The sequence below is a fragment of the Dasypus novemcinctus genome, chromosome 10 (assembly GCF_030445035.2).
Source record: "Dasypus novemcinctus isolate mDasNov1 chromosome 10, mDasNov1.1.hap2, whole genome shotgun sequence".
Taxonomy (NCBI): domain Eukaryota; kingdom Metazoa; phylum Chordata; class Mammalia; order Cingulata; family Dasypodidae; genus Dasypus; species Dasypus novemcinctus.
The window spans coordinates 84,770,908-84,796,554 of record NC_080682.1 but is presented as its reverse complement, the minus strand read 5'-3'; the positions used below and the strand labels follow the sequence as shown (position 1 = coordinate 84,796,554).

The 25,647-nt window shown below is 37.9% G+C and overlaps 1 protein-coding gene across 5 annotated transcripts in view; it reads right to left on the bottom strand.

Moving 5' to 3' along the window:
- Positions 1-25,647, bottom strand: part of SBF2 (SET binding factor 2) — a 685,940-nt gene that overhangs the window by 23,077 nt on the left and 637,216 nt on the right. For all 5 annotated transcript variants that reach the window (XM_058305757.2, XM_058305758.1, XM_058305761.1 and 2 more), the window contains 5 exons: positions 23,999-24,100; positions 23,080-23,265; positions 4,626-4,752; positions 1,706-1,833; positions 274-507 (listed from right to left, as the gene is read on the bottom strand). In XM_058305757.2, coding sequence (XP_058161740.1) covers positions 274-507; positions 1,706-1,833; positions 4,626-4,752; positions 23,080-23,265; positions 23,999-24,100 — 777 coding nt within the window. The remainder of the gene's footprint in view (positions 1-273; positions 508-1,705; positions 1,834-4,625; positions 4,753-23,079; positions 23,266-23,998; positions 24,101-25,647) is intronic.

Genomic DNA, 25,647 nt, shown 5'->3' with positions numbered 1-25,647 from the left:
GAAGCTGCCTAAATTATTCTCTGCTGAAATACTTCCTTGTAATGCTTGGGAAACTTAAGTTTTTTGGGCTCCTTCTCCAACTGCTGAGCTTGGTCCCTGACTGATATGAGCAAAGCTGGTTTCTTCATACACTAGAAGTGGTACCTCTAATACTAGACCAGAGTAAGGAGAGCATGTTCAGAGGTTTGTGAACCAGTCTTAGCTTAGCCTGGTTCTTTAGGTTTCATGTGCCTCTAGGGCTCTTCAGTGTGCATCTACACAGGGTTGACTTACATTGAAGAGGCTGGTGAGAGCATCAGGCTGAGTACAGCTGACATCATCATAGCACGGCCACACTGTTCTCCTCTGACTCTGGGGCCCAGCTCCTCTGGCCAGTTCAGAGTCCTCAGTGGGGAAATGCTTGGGGGTTAGCATTATCCAGTCATATGAAGGTCCTGTGGACAAGGTCTCCTCTGTGTAGTAATCCCACTTTTTGAGGCTGGAGACATTTACATTGGGTTTCAGGGCCTGTTTAAAGAAAACTTGGAAATATAGTTTCATCTTGATCACAAAGTACCCTAAGTTTACTGACAGGCCAGCCCTTCACATTTGCAGGGTCTAGGACAAGAGTACAAATGGTAGTTCAAATACCAAATGTCTAAATATTTAAAAGTTATGCATCAAGGTAAACAAGTAAAAAATTCTATCTTCTTACCTTAACAAATATAACTTCATAATGATCTGGAAGGCCAGGTCCAAATTGAGAATTTGTGGACTCCTTAGAATTTTGTACTAGAAAGCGGTATCATTGGGGGAGCTGGCTCCAGCCCCCAGTCCTTGGCCTCGGCCCTTTCTCCTCCTACACTGCCTCTGTCCTTTACTGTGACGGTTTTGAGTGCATCTGTGTGTATACCCCAGTTCCCAAATAACTACTTCTTGGCCACCCTTTGAACCTAGGATTATGGGCACTGGCTGCAGAGTCTGACTTGAAGAAGTGGCCTGGTGAGTGGGTCAGATTTGCACAGGGAGTTTAGAGGTACCCAGAGATGGTTTAGATGAAGGAGGTGGATGAGCTCATGTAAGCTCCCAAGTAGGTTCCCTCTGGCTTCTCAGATGCCTTGCTTCATGAGGAGGAGTGTGGCTGGAAGAAGGCCACAGTGGGACCCTAATGCATGGGTCCAGGGCAGGGGCCTCTCTTATCCATGACTAAGGGTAGTACTGTTTCTCAGAAGCAGTCGTTTCCTTCCCAGAGCCTATTTCATATGGATGTGCATGGCAAGGCACGGTAGCTCTTGAGATGTCATTCTTCTTAGGTTGAGCTCCAAATATCCCTGCTTCCCACAGGCATCCTTCCAGGGCTTTGATACAAATGGAATTAAGGAAACCTTCTAAAAATCTAAAAAGTATTTTAGATTTTTAAAGTTCATACCATCTGTTGAGGTTTAAAGTTCTTAGTTATTTCTTCTTGAAGAAAGCTGCCTTGCTTTGATTTTCTTAGTTATCCCTTCTAGGTTTTGGGGGCTAGCTCCTAATTTTTGTGGTCAAGAATTTGGTGAACTGTCTTCATTTCATCACAATCTAAACCCAGAGTCTCAAACTTTAAAATATATTTTAACGTGGGACCTAGTCAAATGCTTATAAAAAGTTTAAACAGTTTATATACACTAAAACTAAGGAAAACTTTACACAAAATATTCAGAAACAAACAAATGATTTATTCCTGTACCTCTATTTCCACTGGTGAATATAAATAGTTAAAGAAAATGGGACTTCTCTTGTGCATTCTATCAATACACTCCCAAATACAAATTCCTTTTTTGGCATGCTTATCTCCTTTATCATCAAATAAAGTTCCTGTAAAAAAAAAATCCAACAAAAAGTCAAATAAATCAACATTATGCCTAAAAATATGATATACGTAACAGATGAAAAATTGGAATATTTCTTATAGCTCTAAAACAAAAAACATATGTGCAGAAACCTTAGAAAATAACTGCAAAGCTAAAGATAAGAACAAGCTTTGCAGCTATATGGAAACAAATTCAAATGGAAGGGGAAACTCTGAGGTTTTTCTAAGCATCTAAAAGTATAGCATGACTTCCCTCCAATCCCTAACTTCCAGATACCTATGCCAGGGGGATATTCTACACATTTTTCAAGAGAAAATGGAAGGACTTAGAGTTGATTTGATGAAACTCAGTAAAACATAGTTTTGTGTTTCTTAAGTCATTTGTTGTTTAGTATGAGGCCATTTAAAAGGTTTTCTTGTTTAGTAGTTTACATATACCACAAATATGGTCATGAGACTCTGGGTGACAGATCTGTATCCTTGGGTAACTTAAAAAACAAACAAGCAGAGAAGGAATTTGGAGGGGGCACTTTGGAGTTTTCTGAGGCTCCTTTTGTACCGTCTAAATAGTCAATCTGTTACTCTCACATGAGCCCACTCTGATTTTAATAGGGAGGAAGATGTGTCAGGGTAAGGCAGAAGGCATTTCTTTAAAAGATGCCTCTCTTGGCAATGTTATTAGGCTTTGAATGAAATAATGCAATTAAAAGTCAACAAGTATTTTACTAAGTTTTCAGAAAAGAATGTCTTAAGCCCAGGGCTACACAAAAGCCTATAATATACGGGGCTGTTTTTTAAGTACAGCATCTAATTCAGTGGTTCTCAACCTTAGCTACACATTAGAAAAACCTAAGGCATTAGCAAAAATTCTAATGCCAGGTCTCATCTCAGACCAATTAAATATGAATCTCTGGGGATGAGACTAAGATAGTGATAATTTTTGATTCCAATGGTCAAAGTTGAGACTGATCTAAGGTTTGGAATGGGTTTTTAACCCTCTACCTGGAACCTTGAGGCATGGATTACATTTAAGTGCTATGTGGTAGCCAGTTCCACCTTCTGGGTGGAAGGTTCTGGGCACCTTTGTCTTACAAGTAGAGAATGAGCTAAGCCAGAAGAGAAGATGCAGCCTCTGGCCTGCCATGCCTTATGGCAGCGCCCACCTCTCTCGGTCATGATAACACTTGGTGATTGGAACCAAGTCAATGGACTTTTTTTTATAATACTCATATTGCTGTCTTAGAGAACACCTTAAACAAACAAACAAACAAACAAACAAAAAACCGTTGGAATCATCAGCGAGTTAGTGCCAAACCTATCAAATTACAGTTCTATAATTCTGTATAATCAACATATTAATCTTGTAGGACAAAGGAGAGTAAAAATTGTGTTTAGGCTTTTCCAATGAAATCTTAAAAATTAAGAGTGATGAATTCTACCAGCAGTGGTTGAAATTCCTTATTCTATACTTCAACTTGGCGGCAGAAGGTAGTTACCACAGTTGTTTCACTGGTGTCTTACTGTGTAGGCTTGATAACCAACATGTCTACTCCAGCATGACAGTAACAGACCTGCAGTAGGCAACCTGGTCTGGTCTAGCCTTCTTTGATGCTTATTAGGTGGGTGGCGCTTGGATAGGTTATCTTTAGCTCAGACATTCTAGGATCTTAAAGGCATATTGGATGAATTTTAAGAAAAAACATATCTAGGACACAGATGGACTTGTTTCCAAATAATCACAACAGTCTTTACATATACACCAAACATACCTCTTTTATCCACACCATTTTATTTAATATTTTCAACAACCCTGTGTGATAGGCAGGACAAATACACTTGTTCAGTTTTTTAGATGATGGAACTAAGGTTCAGAGAGATGACCTGATTTATCCAAAGTCATACAAATTTTTTTACTCTTAGTCCAGTGCTCTCCCCATTAGATTAGTGGTGGCTTCCAGCACTGGATGCACAGTGGGATCACCTGAGTTTAAAAGCTACCAATGCCTGGGTCCTATCTCCAGAGATTATGATTTAATTGGCTTGGGGGTGTTGCCTGGACAGTGGAATTTTAAAAAGATCTTCAGGTGATTCTAATGTTTAGTCAAGGCTGGGAAACTGCACTAAACCTTGATGCTGTCAAATGATAACCATCATTTGCTACAGAGGAAGACTTGGTCTTTGGCCACATCTACATACTGCTAAAATAATTTGCTGATCGACTTAACTGAATAAAACAAACTGCTTCATTAAAAAAAAAAAAAAAAAGAAAAACTAATAAAAAATGATTACAGGGAGACAAACCCTATACTTCACTCTGGCCAACCCTGTCTGCACATGCTGTTCCTTTTAGTGACAAAGCTGAGTGACATGGTTATCCCTCAGACACAGGGATAACCAGCGTAAGAACAGGCCTGTGGCAACAGTAACCAGCTCTTCTAAGCCCATGACCTACTCCAAGGTAGGCAGTCTTCCTACTAGATTTTATACCGGGGATGGAAAAATTGAGTCAAAAGTTTCTGCTAAACTAATGCCAACACTTTGGGGTATTAAAATAGAAATATTTACTATATAAGTTTACAAAAGTACTATAGGAATGACTGCTTGCTTTCTCTAAGAGTTTATACAAGCATATAATCTCAGACTCTGGTCACTCATTCATATCCACTTTGTATTTGTAGTTCAGGGAAAAACACTAAAATGGCCTTGTCACACTTGGGGGTGGTTACTTTATTACAGTTTTCATTAAAAATATGCAAAACTAACAATAAAGATGGAAGAAGAGCACACAAGCACGTACCATGTTCTAATCTCTCATAGTCTGAATCCAGGAGAAATGTTTTAAAGCGATTAGACACGTAGTGGAAAGCCAAGAACTTTAAGTAATACAGATTGAATTCAAATTCAGTTGGGTACTGGTTGTGAACCTGAAACAAACAAGGCAAAGAAAAGAGTGAGAATCAAACCAAACAAGAAGTAGAATACCATACTACTGAATGCTGACGAAAATATGTAGAGACCATTCACTACTCATTCAACAAATATTTGAGTCCTTTCTATAAGTAGAGATGGGAAGGGAACCAGCTTTTTGGAACACCTACTGTGTGCTAGAAAACCATGCTAAGTGTTTTATAAACATCTTATATAATCTCTACAACAACACTGCAAGTTAGGTATTATTATACCCACTTTACAAATGAGGAAACTGAGGATCAGCAATATTATGTAATTTATCCAAGATCATTTAACAGTAACTAGTGAGCCCAAATTCAAACTCTGGCTTGTTAGGCTGTAAGATCTGTGCCCCACTCATTACATTACACTTTGAAAGGCATTTGGCAGATACGTAAAATCAATATAAATTATGGTTCTTGCTTTTCAGGAGCTTGTGGAGTAATAGTGTGGAATCCAACATGGAAAACTGAACTTGAAGTTTGGCAGTGAAAGGAGTGAGAAGAGAAGATGGTGGCTTAAGGGTACAGAATGAGAAGTATTCTGGACAACAGAAATTGTGTGCATGTATCAAGGCAATGCAGGAGCCAATAGAGAGAGAACAAATTTTGTAGGAAGGGCTGGTAACTAAGAGAACAAGATCCTGGAAAAACAGGAATGAATGAGGTTAAGGGTCCAAATAGAGGGAATAGCCTTGGAAATAAGGAGGGAGAGAAGAGTACATAAAGAGAAAGATATGCTCAAGAGTCAAGAGAAAGGGGAGGAGCTTATGTCTTTTAACCTTAACTTTTTAAAATAAATTAGGCTGTGAGATCACTGGACATAGAATAAGGATGAAGAAATAATAAAGGAGGGGGGGTCAGGGTAAAACTTGAAACAATTACTGAGCTATGAGCATACTGAGGCAAGCTACTCTGTGAAGCCATCTTATATTGCAGAAGGTAGGGTAATGACTTTGTTACAGACCCTTTAATCTACCTATACAACCCCACCTCTGTATTGCCTGAACAATCTCCCATGACCAGCTAGGGCATATTTGTTTGGTTGAAACAAGTTCCAATCATAATTGTCCTTGCTTAAAAGCTGTTTCAAGTGAACACTGTAGGCAGGTTGTATATATGTCAGTTTTCCTCTCATTTAATTTGGCAATGTGTACCCACACTTTGGTCAGCCAAAGTGAACAGGGATGCATGCAATATATTGATTGCTCAATGGACCAATGGGAATTTAAAGTCATGAACTGCATATTATTGACTTATCAACGTTTATTGTCTGGTTAGAAACACAGGTTTCGGTGATTTTATTAGTCAGCCAAAGGGATGCTTATGCAAAGTACCAGAAATCTGTTGGCTTTTTAAGGGATTTTTATTTGTGGGTAAAAGCTTACAGTTACAAAGCCCTAAAGAGTCCATCTCAAGGTACATAAGAGGTAGTTCCTCACCCAAAGTCTGCTGCCACTTGTTGAAGCAAGATGGCAGGTAATGTCTGCAAGGGTTCAGCCTTCCTCTTCCCTCTTAAGGCTCCATGGGTCCAGCTTCTTCCAATCTCAGCTGTAGGCTGCTATAGGGCTCGTCTCTATTCCAGGGCTCAGCTGCTCTGGTCCCTTCACAAGATCAGCTGTAAACTATCAGGCAAATGGCTCATTACCCTCTTCCCTGGCACCTCTGCTGTGTCTATGGAGCTGTCTCTCTTCCTCTGTGTATCTACTATGTTCTTGATTGAATGTCTGTTTATATAGCCTACCAAGGGGGTGGGACTCACCCCTGCAACCTATGATGACATGGTCAAATCAAAGCCCTAATCTTGATTTAATCAAGCAAATGTAAAGACTTTGAATTTAAATCAATCAAAGGGTATCATGCCCAGAGGAATGGACCAGTTTACAAACATAATCAATACCTCTTTTTGGAATTCATAAGTAATAACAAACTGCCAGAGTGATGATTAAAGTTAATTATCTTCTGATACATTTTTCTTATTGGCTTTTTTTTTTTTTTTTTTTTGAGTACCGGGGCCTGAGCCACATTGACTCCTGAGTTGGTTTGTTGGTTTTGTTCATTTGCTTGCTTGTTTTTTTTTTAAGGAGGCACTGGGAATCGAACTCGGTAGCTCTCATGTGGGAAGCATGCACTCAACCACTTTAGCCACATCTGCTCCCCTTGGCTTTTTAATTGAACTAAAATTTTAGCTTATAACTTCTGAAAAATAAAATGGAGTTCAGGAAGATTCATTAAAAGAGAGTGTTATTCTTATGCAGTGGGTCTGTATATCTTGGACTTGACTCCTTGAAGCACCCTGTACCGCTGTCATTCCTGTTTTGCATCGGGTCTTTATGGAAATCTTCCAAGGGATATTGTGACATGGCTCTGAATAGCTAGATATTGTGCCATGTTCTAGGTTTTTAAAACTGCAAACATATGTATTAAGTATGAATTTTCACAAGGGAAAATGACAGGATTAGACAAAACAAGTTTCTGTGATTATGCTATATGAACAACTTGTTATAAAGGCTATGCATACTTGCAGAGTTTATAGTTATAGTTGAATAACTTAAGCTAATCTGATACATATTTAAGGAGCAACAGTTATTATTTTGCAGAAATAAATGGGCATAAAAATTGTTTGGGTAAGTGGTTATTATAATTAATAATACTTTCTTCCATTTCTATAATGGAAAATACAATTTTATGAAATTAGCTTTTCTTTCCTTACTTTGTTAGGCCTATATGTCTTAGTCTCAACTGTCAGCAGTGTCCCCAAATAGAGTAATCCTCAAACACTCACTCTTACTGATACACACGCACACCAGAAAACAAAGGCCTGAATTTGACTCTCTACTAAGCCCGGTTCTCTGGTACTCCTGGCTCCCCTTTTAAGCAATGCTCAGACCTGAAGTTTCCTGTGTTTTCTCCTCATGACCTGTCCTTTAATACCATGAAAATCTCTCTAGTCCAGGTGTTCTTACCTAGGGATCTGTGAACTTGAATTGAAATTAAAAAAACCATTATTCTTGTGGGGACATGTTGGTGTGGGTGTGATGTACTTATTAAATAACACACAGTATAGTGTGGACTTAGTAAGGGGTCCATGGTTTTCACCTGACTCGCAAAGGGGTCTGTGGAACAAAAAAGGTTAAGAACACCTGCTCTAGTCTGAGATCCTGGTTCAGTATCAATAGGTCAATGTGCACATGATGGAGAAGGGTGACTCAGATCTAGGATGGTAGGACTGAAGATGGGGATGGGCTCAGTGAGAATGGAACTTGTTTCTCTGCTGTCAAAGACTCTGGGGGAGGAGAAATCTGTAATGTGTTCAGACAGGGTGATCTCCAAGAGCTTCTTTGCCTTCAGTAGTCACAGGTCAGTCCCTGGTTACTGTTTCCAGGACTCTTTCCATTGACCGAGTCTGCAATCAAAAGCTTCTTTGTAATTTCTAAAAACTCCTTAAAAACTTCTATTAAACAAAGATTCCAAGTATAAAATAGAAGGTATTTCCTCTCAATGTCTATTGCCTCACATATTCTGGTTCCTTCTCTTGATTTTTCTGATATTTAATATGCTTAGGAATATAATCTTGCAAACTCAATTCTGAGGTAAAGTAGAATGGACATGATAATAAATACGACCTTAAATTGAACTTGGAGGCATATCAGGGAGCTCATAGCTAAAAGCCTAACACCTCTACAAGTGGAAAAAATGCTTTAATAGCCCCCTGTACTAACTGGCCTTGCCACAAACCCAGCACTCTACAATTATGTGAGAGAGGTCAGACACTTCTCCAAAACCTCTGAGCTCACCCAGCTACCTCCACTAGGACTGGAATTGGTGCTTAGAAAGCATCAAGGTGTGAGGGCATGGAGGCACGTGTGTGTGTGTGTGTGTGCACGTGTGTTTGAGGGTTAGTCTGCTTCTGTGTGCCACGAACTGTAGTTGCCCCATTGATACTGCTGATAGAGACACTCCATGCTCACTATAGGGTTAATTACCAAGAAAATGGAAGAGGAGATGCAGAGCATGTTTTTAATTTTAATTTTTCACTCTTAACGGTTTAAGCAACAAGCAAATGATAATTTCAATGGAAAAAAATAGAATGGACCTGAACGTTGGATTAATACCTAGATACCACATTTGAAATCTGACATTAAGAGTTTTCTGAAATGTCTTTCTACCATAATGTATAAAGAATTGAAGGGTTGACTGCATTCACAAGACAAAATCTGGTGCTTAGATTTCCAGTAAGAAAGAAAAGCCATTCTCTCCATTTAGCCCTACATCCCAGATGTCAGTGAGAAATATACATTCTTCTGCCAAACCATAATGCAAAGCACAAACCACATGCTTCTTCTTTTGCTAAGTATAGAAGGCCAGGAAGACTTCCATAGGATTTGAGATATGGGGATGTGTGCAAGTTTAGAGGTTTGTTGGACACAGATTTTTGGTTTTAGAAGCTTTACTGAATTATAATTGAGGGGCGTGGATGTGGTGGCTCAAGCGGTTGAGCTCCCACCTCCCACATGGGAGGTTCTGGGTTCAGTTCCCAGTACCTTCTAAAAAAAAAACAAAAACTAACAACTAGCAAAACAAACAAAAAAAACCAACTCAGGGAAGCTGATGTGGCTCAGTGGTTGAGTGTTGGCTTCCTATCTACGAGGTCCTGGGTTCAATCCCTGGCCCTGGGTAGTGCAAGAAAAAACTATAATTGAGATGAAGTAAACTGCCACATACTTAAAGTGTACAATTTGATAAGTTTTGATATATGTATACATCAGTGAACCATCATCAAAGTCAAGATATTTATATTTATAAATATTTATAATATTTATAAACCCCAAAAGTTTCTCCCTTGTAAACCCTCCTTTTGCCTTTCCCTGTACCTCTTTCCCCAGGGAAACACTGCTCTGCTTAGTTGTATTTTCTATAATTTTATATACATGGAACTGTAAGTATGGACTATTTTTTTTTTTGTCTGTCTTCATTCACTAAGTATTTATTTGAGATTCATCCATGTTGTTGGGTTATCAGTAGTGCACTCCCTTTTAATTATTGCTTAGTATTCTATTATATGAATACAGGGCAATTTTTTTTTTTATCCATTTGCCTATAGATGGACATTTGTGCTGCCTTCCAGGCTTTTGTCTATTACAAATAGATCTGCTATGAATAGTCATGTAGAAAACTTTTTATGGACATATGCTTCATTTTTTCTTGTGTAATTACCTAGGAATGGAATAGGTAAATCATATGGTGGTAGATATATGTTTAGCTTTTTTTTTAATTAAAGGAACTATAGTTTTATAGAAGAATCATGCAAAAATACAGAGTACCCATATACCTCCCCTCATACATAAAGTTTTCCCTATTATTAACTTTCCATTAGTGTAGTACATTTGTTACAACTGGTGAAAATATTATAATTGTACTATTAACTATAGTCCATAGTTTAAATTAGGGTTTACTGTTCATGTTATACAGTCCTATGGTTTAAAAAATTTTTTTTTAAATTCTAGTAAACATTTATACAACATAAAATTTCTGACTTTTAATCACATTCAAATACATAATTCAGTGGTGTTAATATTCAATGTTGTGTTGCTATCAGCACCATCCATAACCAAAACTTTTCTATCACCCCAAAAAGAAATGCTCTATCAATTAAATATAATTCCCCATTTCCTACTCCCATCCCTGCCATTGATAATCTGTATTCTAGTTCCTAATTCTATGAATTTACTTACTCTAATTATTTCATATCAGTGAGATTATAGTGTATTTGCCCTTTTGTGTCTGGCTTATTTAACTCAGCATGATGCCTTTAAGGTTCATCTATAGTTTAGCATGTATCAGAATTTAATGAAGTTTTATAGCAGAATAATATTCAATTGTATGTATATAACACATTTTGTTTATCTATTCATCTGTGTAGGAGGAATAACAGAGCCCAAGAGCACCCTGTGCACAGCCGACAAGGCATAGCTCATCAGTTGCCGACAGGCTGGCGCTAAGGCAACCACACAGCTGACCGGAATGGCCGCTAACCACGAGGTAGCCCTGTCCAGCTACACCACGCCTTCTTCCTCCTCTCCCAGCCCCTCTCCCTTTGTTTGATCCCCACCAATCAAGCAGTATGGCGTGAAAAAGCTCAGCCTACGTGATCAACCTAACCGTCCCCCATAGCTTACCCCTCTCCTTGTTTGGACATATATTCACCCCCGCTAATCTAATACTGCCTAGCCCCCTTCCCTATTGCCCTGAACTATAAATTGCTGTTCCTACGTAACAAAGTTAGACTTGGTCCAGAACCCTGTCTCCGGAGTGTGCATAGTCTCTGTATTTGTCCTAACTCCCCCGGGGCCCCCAGGCCTCAGTCCAGTGGAAAATGGTAGCAGTGTCAAATTGCGACACATCTGTTGATGGACACTTGGGTTGTTCTACTTTTGGCTATCATGAATAATGCTGCTATGAACACTGGTGTACAAGTATCTGTTTGAGTTCCTTTTGGGGATATACCTAGAAGTAGGATTTACAGGTCATTGTAATTCTATTTAACTTTCTGAAGAACCGCCAAGTTGTTTTCTACAATGACTAGCATTTTACATACTCACTGTTATTTTTTGTATATCTGTATGTATACCTGTATGTATATATACATACATACATATATATATATATAATACCATTCTAGTGGGTGTGAATTGGTATCTCATTGTGTTTTTTTTGGTCTTTTTTTTTAATGTTACATTAAAAAAATATGAGGTCCCCATATACCCTCCACCCCACTCCTCCCCCCATAACAACAACCTCCTCAATCATCGTGAGACATTCATTGCATTTGGTGAATACATCTCTGAGCACCTCTGCACCAACTATTGTGATTAGTAATCAAAGAAAATGTGGCATTGGTGTGGAGAAAGTGGTCATTGTGGTTTTAATTTGCACTTCCCTAATGGCTAATGATGTTGTGCATCTTTTCATGTGCTTATTGACCATTGAATATCTTTTGGTGTCATTTGTTTTTCCTTTTGCTAGTCACAAGATTTTTGGGGCCTAAATATAGTCTGCTGGAAATAAATATAGCTTTATTATATTACATAGAATTGGTAATGACAGGCATCTCTGCCAACAAATCAATTCTACATGAGCACATCCCTAAATATGCTGATGAATAGAGTTTTAGTCCTCTCAGGCATCATCTGGATTCTTTTGTTCAAAATAATTTTGCATTTAACTTGCTGAAGATAAAAAATACAGATGCAAAAGAGACATTTTAGTTTTGTTTTCCATTACTTACTAAAACCTGCCAATTTCACTTATTTATAAGAAAGAAATCTGAAATGGAATTTGGAGAAACGTGAATTTTTGTTTTACTTTATTTTTTGCCATGTGTCATTAAATACTTTGTAAAATTTAAAAGCCCATAAAAATAAGCTATGACTCAAATCCCAGGAAAGATCAACATTTTGGGAATAAAATGTAATAAATTAAAATTGGATTCTGCTTTCAGGAATTACAAGTATTAAGTTACAAAAGATCCTATACAGAATGGTATCTACATTTGAAAATCTGTGGGTATGGTATCAATATTAGTTTTAGCTATTTTACAGATTAAGATTTCACAAATACTAATTGTGCACCTTTTCAAGTGCCTTTGCCATGCCAATCACTTTACATAAGATTTTAAAAAATCTTTCCGTATTGTATAGAGGAAGAAACTGATGTATAGAGAGATTAAATAATTTGTCTAAGATCATAAAGTCAGTAGGTAGGACCCATATGCAAACTCAGATTTTACAGGTTTAAATATTAAAAGCCTTCATACAAAATTGCTTTATTATAAAACAGCATGGATTATGTCAATTTTTGTCAGTTTTCAGTTGAATGGCAGACAGGAAGGTACCAGAACCTCTTGGGATTATACCATGAATCCATTACCTGCAGCTATTTTGCCAATATTAATGGATAAATTTCAGAGAAACAAATTTAAGTGTGTGTGTGTGTGTATGTGTGTAGGGGGGCTGCTAAACTGCTCACACAGGTGGTCACAAGCAAGTCTAATATTTTCAAAAAAGCAAATATCTTTTCTATTTGAAATAGGGTTTGCATAGTGCTGGTATGTGGTAGCCATGAAAAGAATAATATCACAAAGCCAGACCAGAGCGAGTCAATTTACAATGAATAAACTTTGAAGGCAAAGTTAAAACTGATATTTGTTTTTCTCAGTGTAGGAAATAATGAAAATAGTCTGAGATGCTCTCAAAGATTTACTCTAGTACTTCTTGTACTTCTTGTTTTCATTGACATTATACATATTTTTCTTTGGTATATTTAAAAAAATTTAGGTGAAAATTTCATCTTTGTATTTTGAATGAATTTTCCTTTTGAATTCGGCTCAACTATTTTAAGAAAAGGAAGCATCTTGTAATGATATCATTTGAACTAAGCAAATTTCTTTTGTAAGCAACAAAAAATCTGCCAGATGTTGCTATTATGAAACAGTGATTTAGCATTTATAATTCATCTGACACCTGGATATACTGGCGTAAACAATGGCTTTTTATATGATGAGGCAGTTCTAATTTAAGATCAGAGCTTCATCTGTTTTCTTTGCAACTTTATTAGTACTAATGGACAAGGCCAGGCATATTTCCATGGACCACCTTTTGGCACTCAGCATGTTGGAAATGGTTAATAGGCAGGGAATACATTCCACCCTGGAAAGTTTCACTTGCTGCTGTGTAATTTTGAACTTATTTTTCAGTTTTTGGCTCTGGCTCTGATTTGGGGCCCTGAGAGACTGAGGACAGCACCAATTTGAATTGTCTGGTTAAAGCCAGAGTCTTTGTAAAGCACTAATGTTCACTTGAAAGGCATTCAAAGAAGGCATTTTCTAATGCCTAAAACCAGTTATGTAGGAGATGATGAAACATTACCTTATAATTAAGTCAGAAGCACTATTTGTTAACTACATTCTTCTTAGACTCCTCTGTTTTTGAATGAATAAACAATCCCTTTATGGCACAAAATAATTTGTTTCACCAAAACTGATAACTATCATAGCTAAGCATACTTTAAATGCTGCAATTAAGGTCATATGCTCACTTTGCCATGACTTGTCTGCACTCAAGTTATTATGTATGGGATACTAAGTCAAAGGACGGTTCAGGTGAATTAAAAAAAAAAATTTAGTTAAAGTTTTTTAATGTGGTACAGCTAGGTTGGTAATCACCCTAAAGGGGTCTTTAGACCCTGAACAATATTATTTTTAAAATTTGTAAAGCAGTCATCTAAAAATAATTGTGCTTTCATTAAAAGTCAATTTATGTTTTTTATTTCGGTCAACTGGTTTATACAGAACATTTGAATTTTAACTCCTTATTTAAAATAGAGTAACTGAAAATTGAATATATACAAATTGCTTTATATAACAACACTATGTATTTTAAGCATCTTTTGATATGTTCTAGAGATAAAAGGAATGTAATTTATACTTCATTTCAGTTTATGTTAAATTGCTTTGTTCACACCACTTACGGGGCACTTACAGAATACAGGTTAACTTTCAACATTGTAGACTCCTGATTCTCCCACCCCACCCCTGTAAATAAAGTACAAGCATTAGGTTCCAAGTAATTATTGTACTTGGGACAGAATGATGTTTCCCATCTGCAAGGACAGTATGTTTTATATGAGAACCTCCCATCTCTTTCTGATTGTGAGTGGATTCTTTTGCTGACTCTAATGTTTAGGCATGCAGAATTATGCAAGTTGAACAAAGATTTAACACATTTAATAGTGTATTCAACTGAAGCCCAATTCAGCTATCCAAGCTCAGCCCCCTGCAACTCTCCTCCCATTAAAAAGTATACATTTCCCCTCCTTCCTAAAATCTCAGAAAGGAATTAAAAGGTAAAAAACCCACAAAGGGGTGGGGAGGCTGGGAGGAAAGAAGTAGCAGGCCAAAAAAATTCAGCAAATTTTGGAAAGATAGATAGAAAATGGAAGAAAGAATAGTAGTAAATGATATCTGAGCAGAGGTGACATTGGGACACCTGTAGGAAGAACACCATTGGAGAAGGTACCAGTTTGCCTGTAACATAGGGATGAAATGAGGGCTGAAAATGGGGACTAGTTGGAATTGAGATACATTGGTTAGAATTTCCAGGGCCCTTTCCTATTCCTTGTAGCTATGTGATTACCTTTTCCATAGAAAGGGACTAGAGCTTTGTTCTTTGGAAAAACTGAACTTGATAAGCTCTGGACTTGGGTGAGTGGGAGGCTTGGGACTGAAAATAGCATGGAAAAAGAAAAAGTCTGCATACTCAGCTGGTATCTCCCTAGATTCATTTCTTGCCCTGCTTCTAGAAAACAGGCAGCCAGGCTTATAAGTGCTTTCTGGGCAACACATTGACACATTTTATGGAGAAACTAAATAGACACAGTTTTCTTTTTCTGGACCTCCAGTTACTGAGATATTGAGATTTTTGTTTCAGATTTATTGAAGGATAACTTACATACAATAACATTTCCCTATTTTAAGCAGTTTGACTAGTTTTGGCAATTGTACATAGTTGTGTAACCACCATCACAATCAACTTATAGAATAATTTTTTCCTTCTAAAAAGTTTGTGCCATTTGCAGTCAAGCCCTTTTCCTGTCCACTGTTCCCTGGCAATCACTGATCTGCTTTTTGACAATGTGGTTTTGTTTTTACTAGAATTTTATATAAATGGAATCATACAGTGTGTAGTCTTGTTTTGCCTTGTTTCTTTCATAGAAAATGTTTAAAATTTCTAGCTTCATTCCCTTTTTATATTGTTCCTTTGGATGGGCCATCATTTTCTGTTTTTTTTTGCTTGTCTTGTAATCATTTGTTGCACACTGTTTTAATATTTTAAAGTGTTAACTCTTGAATTTAGTCTCTGAGCTGTCTGTTCCTTAAATGTGTTTCCAGCTAGTGATATGATAGGTTTCCTTGAGTGCCAGGCACCACCACCAACAAAAAAATACAAAAACCAATGCAAAAAAAAACCTTTCATAGTCTTTCAAATTGGCTCTGTAGAGTATTGCTCTCCTTCAGAGTTTAACCCTCCTATCATAAGATTAGCCTGAGGTGAAAGTGACGTGCAGGGTCCTCTCCCATTTCTGAGCCTGTGTCTCATCCTGCGTTTGTGCTCATTTGTGGTCTTAGGAATCTCTATTTACAGAAATTCAAATGACCACTCCCTTTAAACTAGACGTTCTTCCCATTCTGGTGCTCTCTTGCGTAACTTAAAGTAGGTAATCCTTTGTCCCAGGCAGCTTTGACTTAATTTTTTTTTTTTTTTAAGATTTATTTATTTAATTCCACCCCCCCTCCCCTGGTTGTCTGTTCTTGGTGTCTATTTACTGCGTCTTGTTTCTTTGTCTGCTTCTGTTGTCGTCAGCGGCACGGGAAGTGTGGGTGGCGCCATTCCTGGGCAGGCTGCTCTTTCCTTTCACGCTGGGCGGCTTTCCTCACGGGCGCACTCCTTGCGCGTGGGGCTCCCCCACGCGGGGGACGCCGTTGCGTGGCCCGGCACTCCTTGCGCGCATCAGCACTGCGCATGGCCAGCTCCACACGGGTCAAGGAGGCCCGGGGTTTGAACCGCGGACCTCCCATATGGTAGACGGACGCCCTAACCACTGGGCCAAAGTCCGTTTCCCGACTTAATTTTTGATTACCCTGTTTTATTTGTTCACAAGCTGCTCCTGCCTACAGATGAGTGTCCTGGCTTAAGTTTTTCAGTCTGCCACTCTATAGTACGGCAACAAAATACTTGTGCCCCAGTATACACATCGAGGTTACTCTGCTCTCTCCAGAAAATGGCTAAGTACCAACAATGGGAGCAGAGGCTGGATCCATGCCAGGAAGGGGTTGGAGGAGGGGTCAGCAAGGATGCCAAGAATTTCTCTAGCCATTATTTAAAGCTTAATTTTCTTGATTTGGTGCTGTCAGTTACTGAAATCCTTTATCTGTTTTTTGGGGTTTTAAGGATGTTGGCTCTGCCAGTTTTTCCTAGTTGTTCAAAGATTCTGAAGGGGAATGGCACCCTGAGCATCTTATACTGCCACCTTGGTTGTCTGAGTGCCTGGAATCTTTCTTTTTGAAGGAGAGTTTTTCTGCATATAGAATTCTTGGTTGACAGTTTTTTCTTTCAGCACTTTAAATCTGTCATTCCACTGTCTTCTAGCTTCCGTGGTTTCTTATGAGAAATCAGCTGTTAACTTTTATTGAGGATCCATTTACATGATAAGTAATTTTTTTCTTGCTGCTTCCAGATCCACTTATTGTCTTTGGATTTTGACAGTGTGAATACAATGTGTCTTGGTGCAAATTCTAAGTTTCTTTTAGTTGGGATTCATTAAGCTTTCTGGATATGTAGATTAATGTTTTTCAACAAATTTATTGATATTCTTAATTTGGTAAGACATCATTCTCCTGGTTTCCTGTAGTTCTTTCAGCAGACTTTAGCCTGTTGATTTAAAATCTTCTAGTATATCTAAGGTGTCAGGTTCTTCATGAGCAGTTTCTATTAATTGCTTTTCTTCCTGTGAAGGGGCAAAAATTTTTGCTCTTTGCATTTCTCATAATTTTTTAAATTGGAAACTGGACATCATAATGTGTTAACTCTGGAAATCAGATTTGTTGTCACTACTTGATACGTGTTATAGTTCTTTGTTTAGTGATTTGATGAAAGTAGTTTTGTTAAAGACTATACTTTTTTCTTGCTTATGTTTTAGCTTCCTAGACTGATTCAGAAAATACCATGAAATAGGTCAGGTTAAACAACAGAGATTTATTTGCTCATGGTTTTGAGGTTGGGAAAAATGTCCAAATCAAGGCATCATCAAAGTGATGCTTTCTCCCCAAAGAGTGTGGCATTCTGGGGCTGGATGCTGGTGATCCTTGGTTCCTCTGTCACATGGCAAGGCACATGGTGGCATCTCCTAATCTCTTTCTTCTCTTCCAGATTCCATTTCAGCTTCTTGCTTCCTGTGGCATTCTCTCTCTGTCTGAATTTCATTCTCTTACAAAGGACTCCAATAAAAGAAGTAAGACCTATCCTGGTTGAGGTGGACTACACCTTAACTTAATAACCTCATCAAATGGTCATACTTAGAATGGATTCACACCCACAGGAATGGATTAACTTTAGGAACATGTTTTTTTTGGGTATACACAGTTCCAAATCACCACACATGGCCACTGAAGCTCCTGTTTGATTAGCTTAGTAGTCAGCTAGTGATTTGTACAGAAATTTCCTTAAATGCCCAAAACAACAACCAAACCAAACCAAAACAAAGAAAACTCACCCAAACCCTCTCCTGCTTTTTACAAATTGGCTTTATTGGGGTACTCCTTCAGTGCTTAGCCAGGGTGTTTCCAACTGGTCATTAGTCTTCACTTGTTGCTCATGCAGAGATTAAATATCAGCATGAAGTGAAAGCTTAGTACCTCTTGTTTTTTCCTGAGCATGTGCTGAGCTCTAAGCATGAGTGTGGCATCCTAGATTCTCTAATGTATGCAGGAGCTCTTCAAAGCCCTTATTCCCCAATTGTTTTTGTTTGCCAAAGGCTGCCGATGCAAAGTACCAAAAATGGGTTGGCTTTTATAAAGGGTATTTATTTTGGGTAAAAGCTTACAGTTCCAAGGCTGTAAGAAGTCCAAATCAGGGCATCATAAGAGGTACTTTCTCACGAAAGACAGCTACCACATGGCAAAGCAAGATGGCCACAGATCTCTGCCTTTCTGCAGTTGTGGGCCAACCTGGCACAGGGATTTTCTCTTCTGGGCTTTTTCTTCTCAGTCTAGGTGGATCTGCTTTCTTCTTGAGTTCAGATATAAGCTTTCAGGCATATGGCTCATTTCTCCCTGGGCTTTAGCTCTTTGAGCCTTTCAGGGGCGTCCCTCCTTGAAGCTCAGCTGTTGTGAAACTGTTGTCCTTTCTCTGACATGGCAAGATCAAATATGGGAGAGGTCTCCTTTTCTGTGACTATGTGTGTCTCTCTCTGTGTCATTTATATCAGACTTAGTCAGAGGGCAGAGACCCAAGCTGGCCCACACCTCGGTGATACAGTCCAGTCAAAAGCCAATAAAGATTACTTTATTGAGTAATCTAATTAAAGGGCCCTCAACTGAATTTAATGTAATCAAAAGGTATTATACCCACAGAAATACATTAGTTTAAGAACATAATCTTTCTCTTTTTTTGGGATTCATAAAATAATTTCAGCCTGCCACATCCATGGATCCCATTCCCCAGCCTCTTTCATTCCAGACTTTTTAGTCTGTCTAATGCTTCTCTCCTGTCAGATATCTTTTGCAAGTAGGCATCTGCAGCAAGTTTGTCTCTAATGCCTCTGACAAATGCTGCCCTGGAGGCCACCTCAGCCCTGAGAAAGCTCCAAGGCTATCAAAAAGGCAAGACCCAAGACCCTAATTCCTCTGGGAGCCACAAGACAGGTGAAAACACACAGCCCAAATCTTTGAGAACAAGGTCCCCATTGCTCCCTCTGGCACCAGCAAGCTACACCAGGAATTCAGGCAATTGCCTTCATGTCTGCCACTAAGCTGGAGTATTGGGAATGGTAGGCAGGGAAGTTAAAATGCCAAATTGTTCTTACTGTAATTCAGCAGCTTCTTTCCTCATTAAGAATTCTCCTGGTTTTAAGTTTTTCATTATATTTCAGAGTTATGGAACATAAGTTGATTTTGAGAGCTGCTAGCTTAATTAGTTTATTTTTAGGCAGTACTAGGGATGGAATCTGGGATCTTATACATGGGAAGCAAATTCTCAACCACTTGAGCTACATCTGCTCCCTCAACTTAGTCATTAAAACTCTATTTCACCTTGTAAAAAATTAGGGTATTACCTCAAGATGATATATAAAAAAGGCACAGCCTTATTCAGCCATAAAAAGGAAGGAAGTGCTGCTACTTGCTATCATATGGATGAGCCTTGCAAACATTATGCTAAGGTAAAGAAGCCAGACACAAAAGGTCCCATGTATGATTCCATTTATATGAAATATCCAGAATAGTCAAATCCATAGAGACAGAAAGAATATTGGTGGTTGCCAGGGGCTAAGAAGGGGAAAATGGGTAGTAACTGCTTCATGGGTATAAGGTTACCTTTTGGGGTGATGAAAATGTTTTGGAACTAGATAGAGGTCTAGTTGCACAAATGTAAATATACTAAATGTTATTGAATTGTTTACTTTATAATGGTTAATATTCTGTTTTGTGAATTTCACCTCAATTAAAAGAATTTTTTTAAAAAGTTAATGGAATCGTAATACATAGCCACAAAACCTAAAAGATAAGGAATGGCAGAAATTCAATTATGTTAATTTTGGGATAAAATTATATGAAACTGAAAACATGAACATTTTCTATATACTTATGGATGCTATCTTAAAGGCACAGTAAAGAAGTCTGCTACACAATTAGTTCAATTCTTACTTTTAAAAAATGTCATCATGGGTGGTTCTACTTGTCACTCCTCTCAATGAGTTTATTCTTCAGAGTCATATTTAGATGGGACATATGACTCTAATGCTTCTACATTTGGTCTGCTTGTACATGTTCTTTAAGAGTGACCACCTCATTATAGGGATTGTGAGTGTAATATTTAAAGATATTTTTTTGTATATCATAGACCCTTAAAGAAATCTAAATACTTTATCTAGTGTTCGCTTAAATAAATAACGATATGATCTCAATGTAGGGGTAAAAACTGATTGTATGTACTTATTGACACAGAGTATAGGCCTCTAGTGAGGTACTTTACCAAGAACCTTTCAAGGAAAAATTCAACAAGGCAATGACTCCATTATTATATAAAATTAGATATGAAGAAGAGTAATTTCTGAGCAACTGTGGAGCCATTGACGGTTTTTCTTCTTTTTTGTTTACCCTGGAGGTTTTTCTATGCACCCTTCCCCTCACCCCATGGCTCCCTCATCTGCTTGCTCATCTTTTTTTTTTCTTTTTTTTTTCAGGAACTGAATGGGACCTCCCAAGTGGGAGGTGGACACACAACTGCTTGAGCCACAACCACTCCCTGCTCGTTTGGATTTGCTTGTTGTCTGCTCATTGTTTTTTCTCATTGTCTGCTCATTATTTTTTCTCCATGTCTGTTAGTTGTTTGTTTGTCTTCTTCAGGAGGCACTGTGAACAGAACCCAGGACCTCCCATGTGGGAGGCAGGCACTCAACTGCTTGAACCACATCTGCTCCCCAACCCTGAAGGTTTATACAAAGGAGATTAATAGCATTGTACCTGAGCTTTCAGAAGATTGTTAGTAATTCTACTTAGGATATTTTAGATGGTCTCATTGAAGGATGATGGGCCTGAACAAGGCTTATGGTCACTCAAATTTTCATTTATTCATGCATAATACATATTTATTGACTGCCTTTTATATTCCAGAGACTGAAATTTTATTGTGTTAGATACTATGGATATGAAGATTAATATGCCATTGTCCGTTACCAAGGGCAATGTACATACACAAATAAATATACTCTATTGTTACAGATGGTACCAAAGAAATCTGTATATAACTCTTTAAGAATACAAATGAAGGGGTCAGGAAGGGGTTCAAAGAAGATTATGTAGAAAGAATTGTGAAATAAAATAATATATATTATGCTTAGAGAGTGGTTGGCACATAGTAAGCAGTCAGTAAATATTAGTAACTATTTTAGCAGTAATATATACAAGTTTGGAGGCAGGATATAGCCAGGTGTATTTGGCAAGCATAATAAGAAAATAAGCTAGAAATAAAAAGAGTGTTCATGAGAACTCACATGCTTTCACCCCTCTAGAGAAAAGATACTTGCTTCTTTCTTTTAATAGAAAGTTATGCTTTCTGGTTCAGATACAATGATCTCTAAAATTCTCCTTTATGTATTTTCCAAAAGAAGTATGCATAAAAAGACTAATATTCAAACAGAAAAGCAATATGCCATTTGCTTCAAAAGTGTTCAAAAGTATGACTCCACCCTTGTGAACAGCACCCAGATAGTGCACAGACAAAATCAGTTAGAATAATTTAATTTTTTTTCTTTAAGAAGCTCATTGGAGTACTCAAAAACATAAATGGGGGGGAAATGGGAAGTGATGCTAATGGGTATAGGGTTTCTTTTTGGGATGATGTTCTAAAATTGATTGTGGATATCTGTGGATACTGTGGATATTGATTTAGTATATGTGGATATACTAAAAACCACTGACTTCCACACTTTAAATAGGTGAATTGTTGTGTGGTATGTGAACTATATCTCAATAAAGCTGTTATTTTAAAAATATATAATGAATTAATAAAGCTGACTGAGTGAATAATGGAATAAAAACAAAACAAAACAAAACATAACCACATACCAATTAGGTCTGTCAGAATACCTACTTCAATTGGGGTTCCTGAAAATTTTTCTGCCTTTCTTTCCAATATGTATGTGAAGCCAATCTACTTCAAACAGGCTCACTCTTCTGGTAAATATTTGGACAGAACCCATTTATTTATCCCTGGGGGTTGTGGTGTAGATGAAATAAGGCTGGAAATGTTAACCCTACCTTTTCTAGGCCAATTTAGCCATTGGAACCAGTGCCCTCAACTTGCAAGTCCAAACTTGTCCAATTCTCAAGCTAATTCCGACTAAGGCTTCAACAAGAATTTTGTATTCGATACAGAGGGAGCCTAGAGCTCTCACATCTTCTCCCTGCTCTTCTCCCCGACACTTTGTTTTCCTGGATCATATATTCAGGCTTCTCACTAGTCTCTTGATTAGTCCTAATAAGGTAACCTAGGAGAACTGAGCCAGTGCTCTCACTCCATATGTCTGTCTGTCTGGGCCATGACTCTTTCTCTGGGGGTTGAGCTTTACTGCCTATAAACCTAGGACAAGCTAGGGTTCTCCCAAACTGGGCAGAGCATGCACTGGATTTCAGGCCCCGCCATTAGAGAGTTTTGCTGTTCTACCCCGGGGGAGTTTTTTTGGAAAACAAACCCAAGTTTCTTCTTCTCTTTTGGAGATAGTATTTTAGAAGTCTGGTCACCCCACTTTGGGGCCATCCCAATAGCCATCTCAGCTGTCCTAGTTTCAGAAACTAACTAGTATTTTTCCTTCCCCATCTTTGAAAGTCCATTGCTGATTTCGCATGTCCTATGGCTGAATTCAACAGAGTTATGAGATGAAGGTACTTGGAATAACAAAGCAATGCTAATTAAATGCTAGTTCTCTTATTTTCCTCAGAGCAAGTCAATTTATTATTGCTTTACTTACCTGGTGTACACAGTCTAAAAACTGTAAGAAGACTGGAGCAAAACCACTACCCTGACAGTTGAGGGTCAAGCTGCTCCGCTGACTGAATTTATGACCAAAGGAGAGCCACTCTTTTTCAACTAACATCCGGAAGCCTTCAAGTGTCCTATAGAATGGATCACTGAGTAACTGAACCAGGGATGTCACCTAGGGTACAAGCAGTATAGATATTTCATTACTTTTAGTCCTAAGAAAGCCCTGGTGCTAAGATACAAGTACTTTCTTTTGATGGTAGCTAATTCACAAGCAAAGTTACCTGGACAGCAAATTTGTTCACAACCTGCATCAGGATAGACAATGAAATTAATTCCGCAAACTTTCCAGTAAAAACTAAAACTCAAATTCATTTGAGCCATTTTTTATTTTTTATTTTTTTAGGGAATCAAGATTTGAGTCCTTAACTGAGAAGTTTGCTTACTGTGGCCTTCCCATAGGTTAATTAATGAAACCAGAGGATCAGTGCGGATTTACATGTACTTTTCAGTGGTGTAGATTAATGTCCTAATGTAGTTTGTATGCAAACCTTTTCTTTTCACTCTGGAGTGACTAAAGGAGGGGCTAATAGACAGCCAGGGAAAGGACTGACAAAACCAAGAAAGGGCGGTCCACATGCCACACTGCTAGTCAAGGGCTCCGTATGCATACTCGCATGATATACCTGTAGATGAAGACGCTTGATGAGGCAGGGCTTTAGGCTATGTAGAGGGCCGAAAGCCCATGACACAGAGCTTCCTGATAGATACCAGGTCGTGTTTAACATGGCACTTTCTCCATCCATAAAAACATTTGTCGTTATACAAAAGGATTATTTGCAAAATTTAAAACTAAATTAAAATACAAATATAAAATTACATATCTGAAAAAATATATAATAGTTTACTTGTGCAGTGATATCCCAGCCTTCTTCCAAACAGACTAAAACCGAGGAACCACTCTCAAGTACTTCTGATACAACCACAGCCAGCTGCAGTATCCTGTGAAGCTGATAGGAAGGGGGGGCCATAATTAGATAAGTGCTTTCAGAGCATAAAGGACAGACAGACTTTCTACCAACCTTAGAGAGGCAAACAAGTCAGAGTTTAAGGCTAAAAAATTTGGAGGAAAAGAACATCGAATGTTTTTTTAAATACTTAGAAAGATTTTTGTCAATATCAAGACTAAACAGTGACACATTTTAAAAGTAGGCACATTTTAAAACAATGTGTTCAAGTGATATATAATGAAATTAATTGACCTTACATGATTTCCCATAAAAGAGAAGAAAAGCTATAATCCCACAGAGAAGAAAAGACAGAGATTTTAAGTTTGAGGACTTAAGAACTGTTTTCCCATGATGTAGTAAGTTCTATTTAAAATACTCCTAACATGGGAGAGTGTGGGCTATGATGTGGACCATTGACTAGGGGTGCAGTGATGCTCAGAGATGAACTTACCAGGTGCAATGGATGTGTCACGATGATGGGAGAGAGTGTTGCTGTGGGGGGAGAGGGGGGTGGGGGCGGGGGGGTTGAATGGGACCTCATATTTTTTGAATGTAACTTTAAAAAAATAAATAAATAATTAAAAAAAAATACTCCTAATTCTTCTGGAATTAAATGGCGGTGTTTGTGGCACAACTTTGTGAATATATTAAAAACCACTGATTTGTACACTTTTTAAAAGGATGAATTTTATGGTAAGTAAATTATATCTTAAAAACATATTTCTAATTTGTCACTACTATATATTAAATAAGAAGAAAACTTACATTTGTGCTTAAGTTTTTAAGCCAAGCCTACTGACTTAAATTCCCTAATGAACAATTAGGATATGAACACAGCATATAGATTTTAAAACCGTATGTGTAACAATCTAGTTTTTAAAAATATTTTAAACATCACATGACATAATCTGTGGTATGAATCTAACTCTGAATTTAGGAAGAAAAAGGCTATTTTAAACATAGGAACAAGGTACATGTTGCTGGAGAGGACACTTATTGTGCCTATATCACAGCCATCACCAGGCCTGAATTCTCTTTGGCTTACCATTTGCTCTAAGAGTTAACTTTTAAAATCCCAATATCCCAAGAAAGGAAAGTTGTTTCTAGTCATTAATTTCTGGTAACGATCACTTTCTAGCAGGAGCAGGGCACAGAACATATAAACACAGACAGAAAAGAGTATTAATCAGCTTCTTCCATGGGCACCTGAAAGACCCTGAATTTCTTTAATAGTAATGAACACACTCTGAAGTATATTTATAGCTAACTGTACATGTGGTTGTGTTTCTCTATAATTTGAGTTCCTTGAAAACAGTCACTGCCCTGGATTCACACATCGTTTCCTGGCTTTCTTGGTTGTTAATCCAATGTACTGTGAGAAACAACCCATTTTTTGCCTCAAGAGAGGAAGGAAGGTAAATAAACTTAGAGGCTGAGAATGGCAGGGGACAGAAGGGTTGGGCATGGGGGAGAGAAGGAATAATGTACACAACATCGGGGCCTAAAGACAAGGCTGAGGTCTAAAACATACACGTCAAAAATACCTT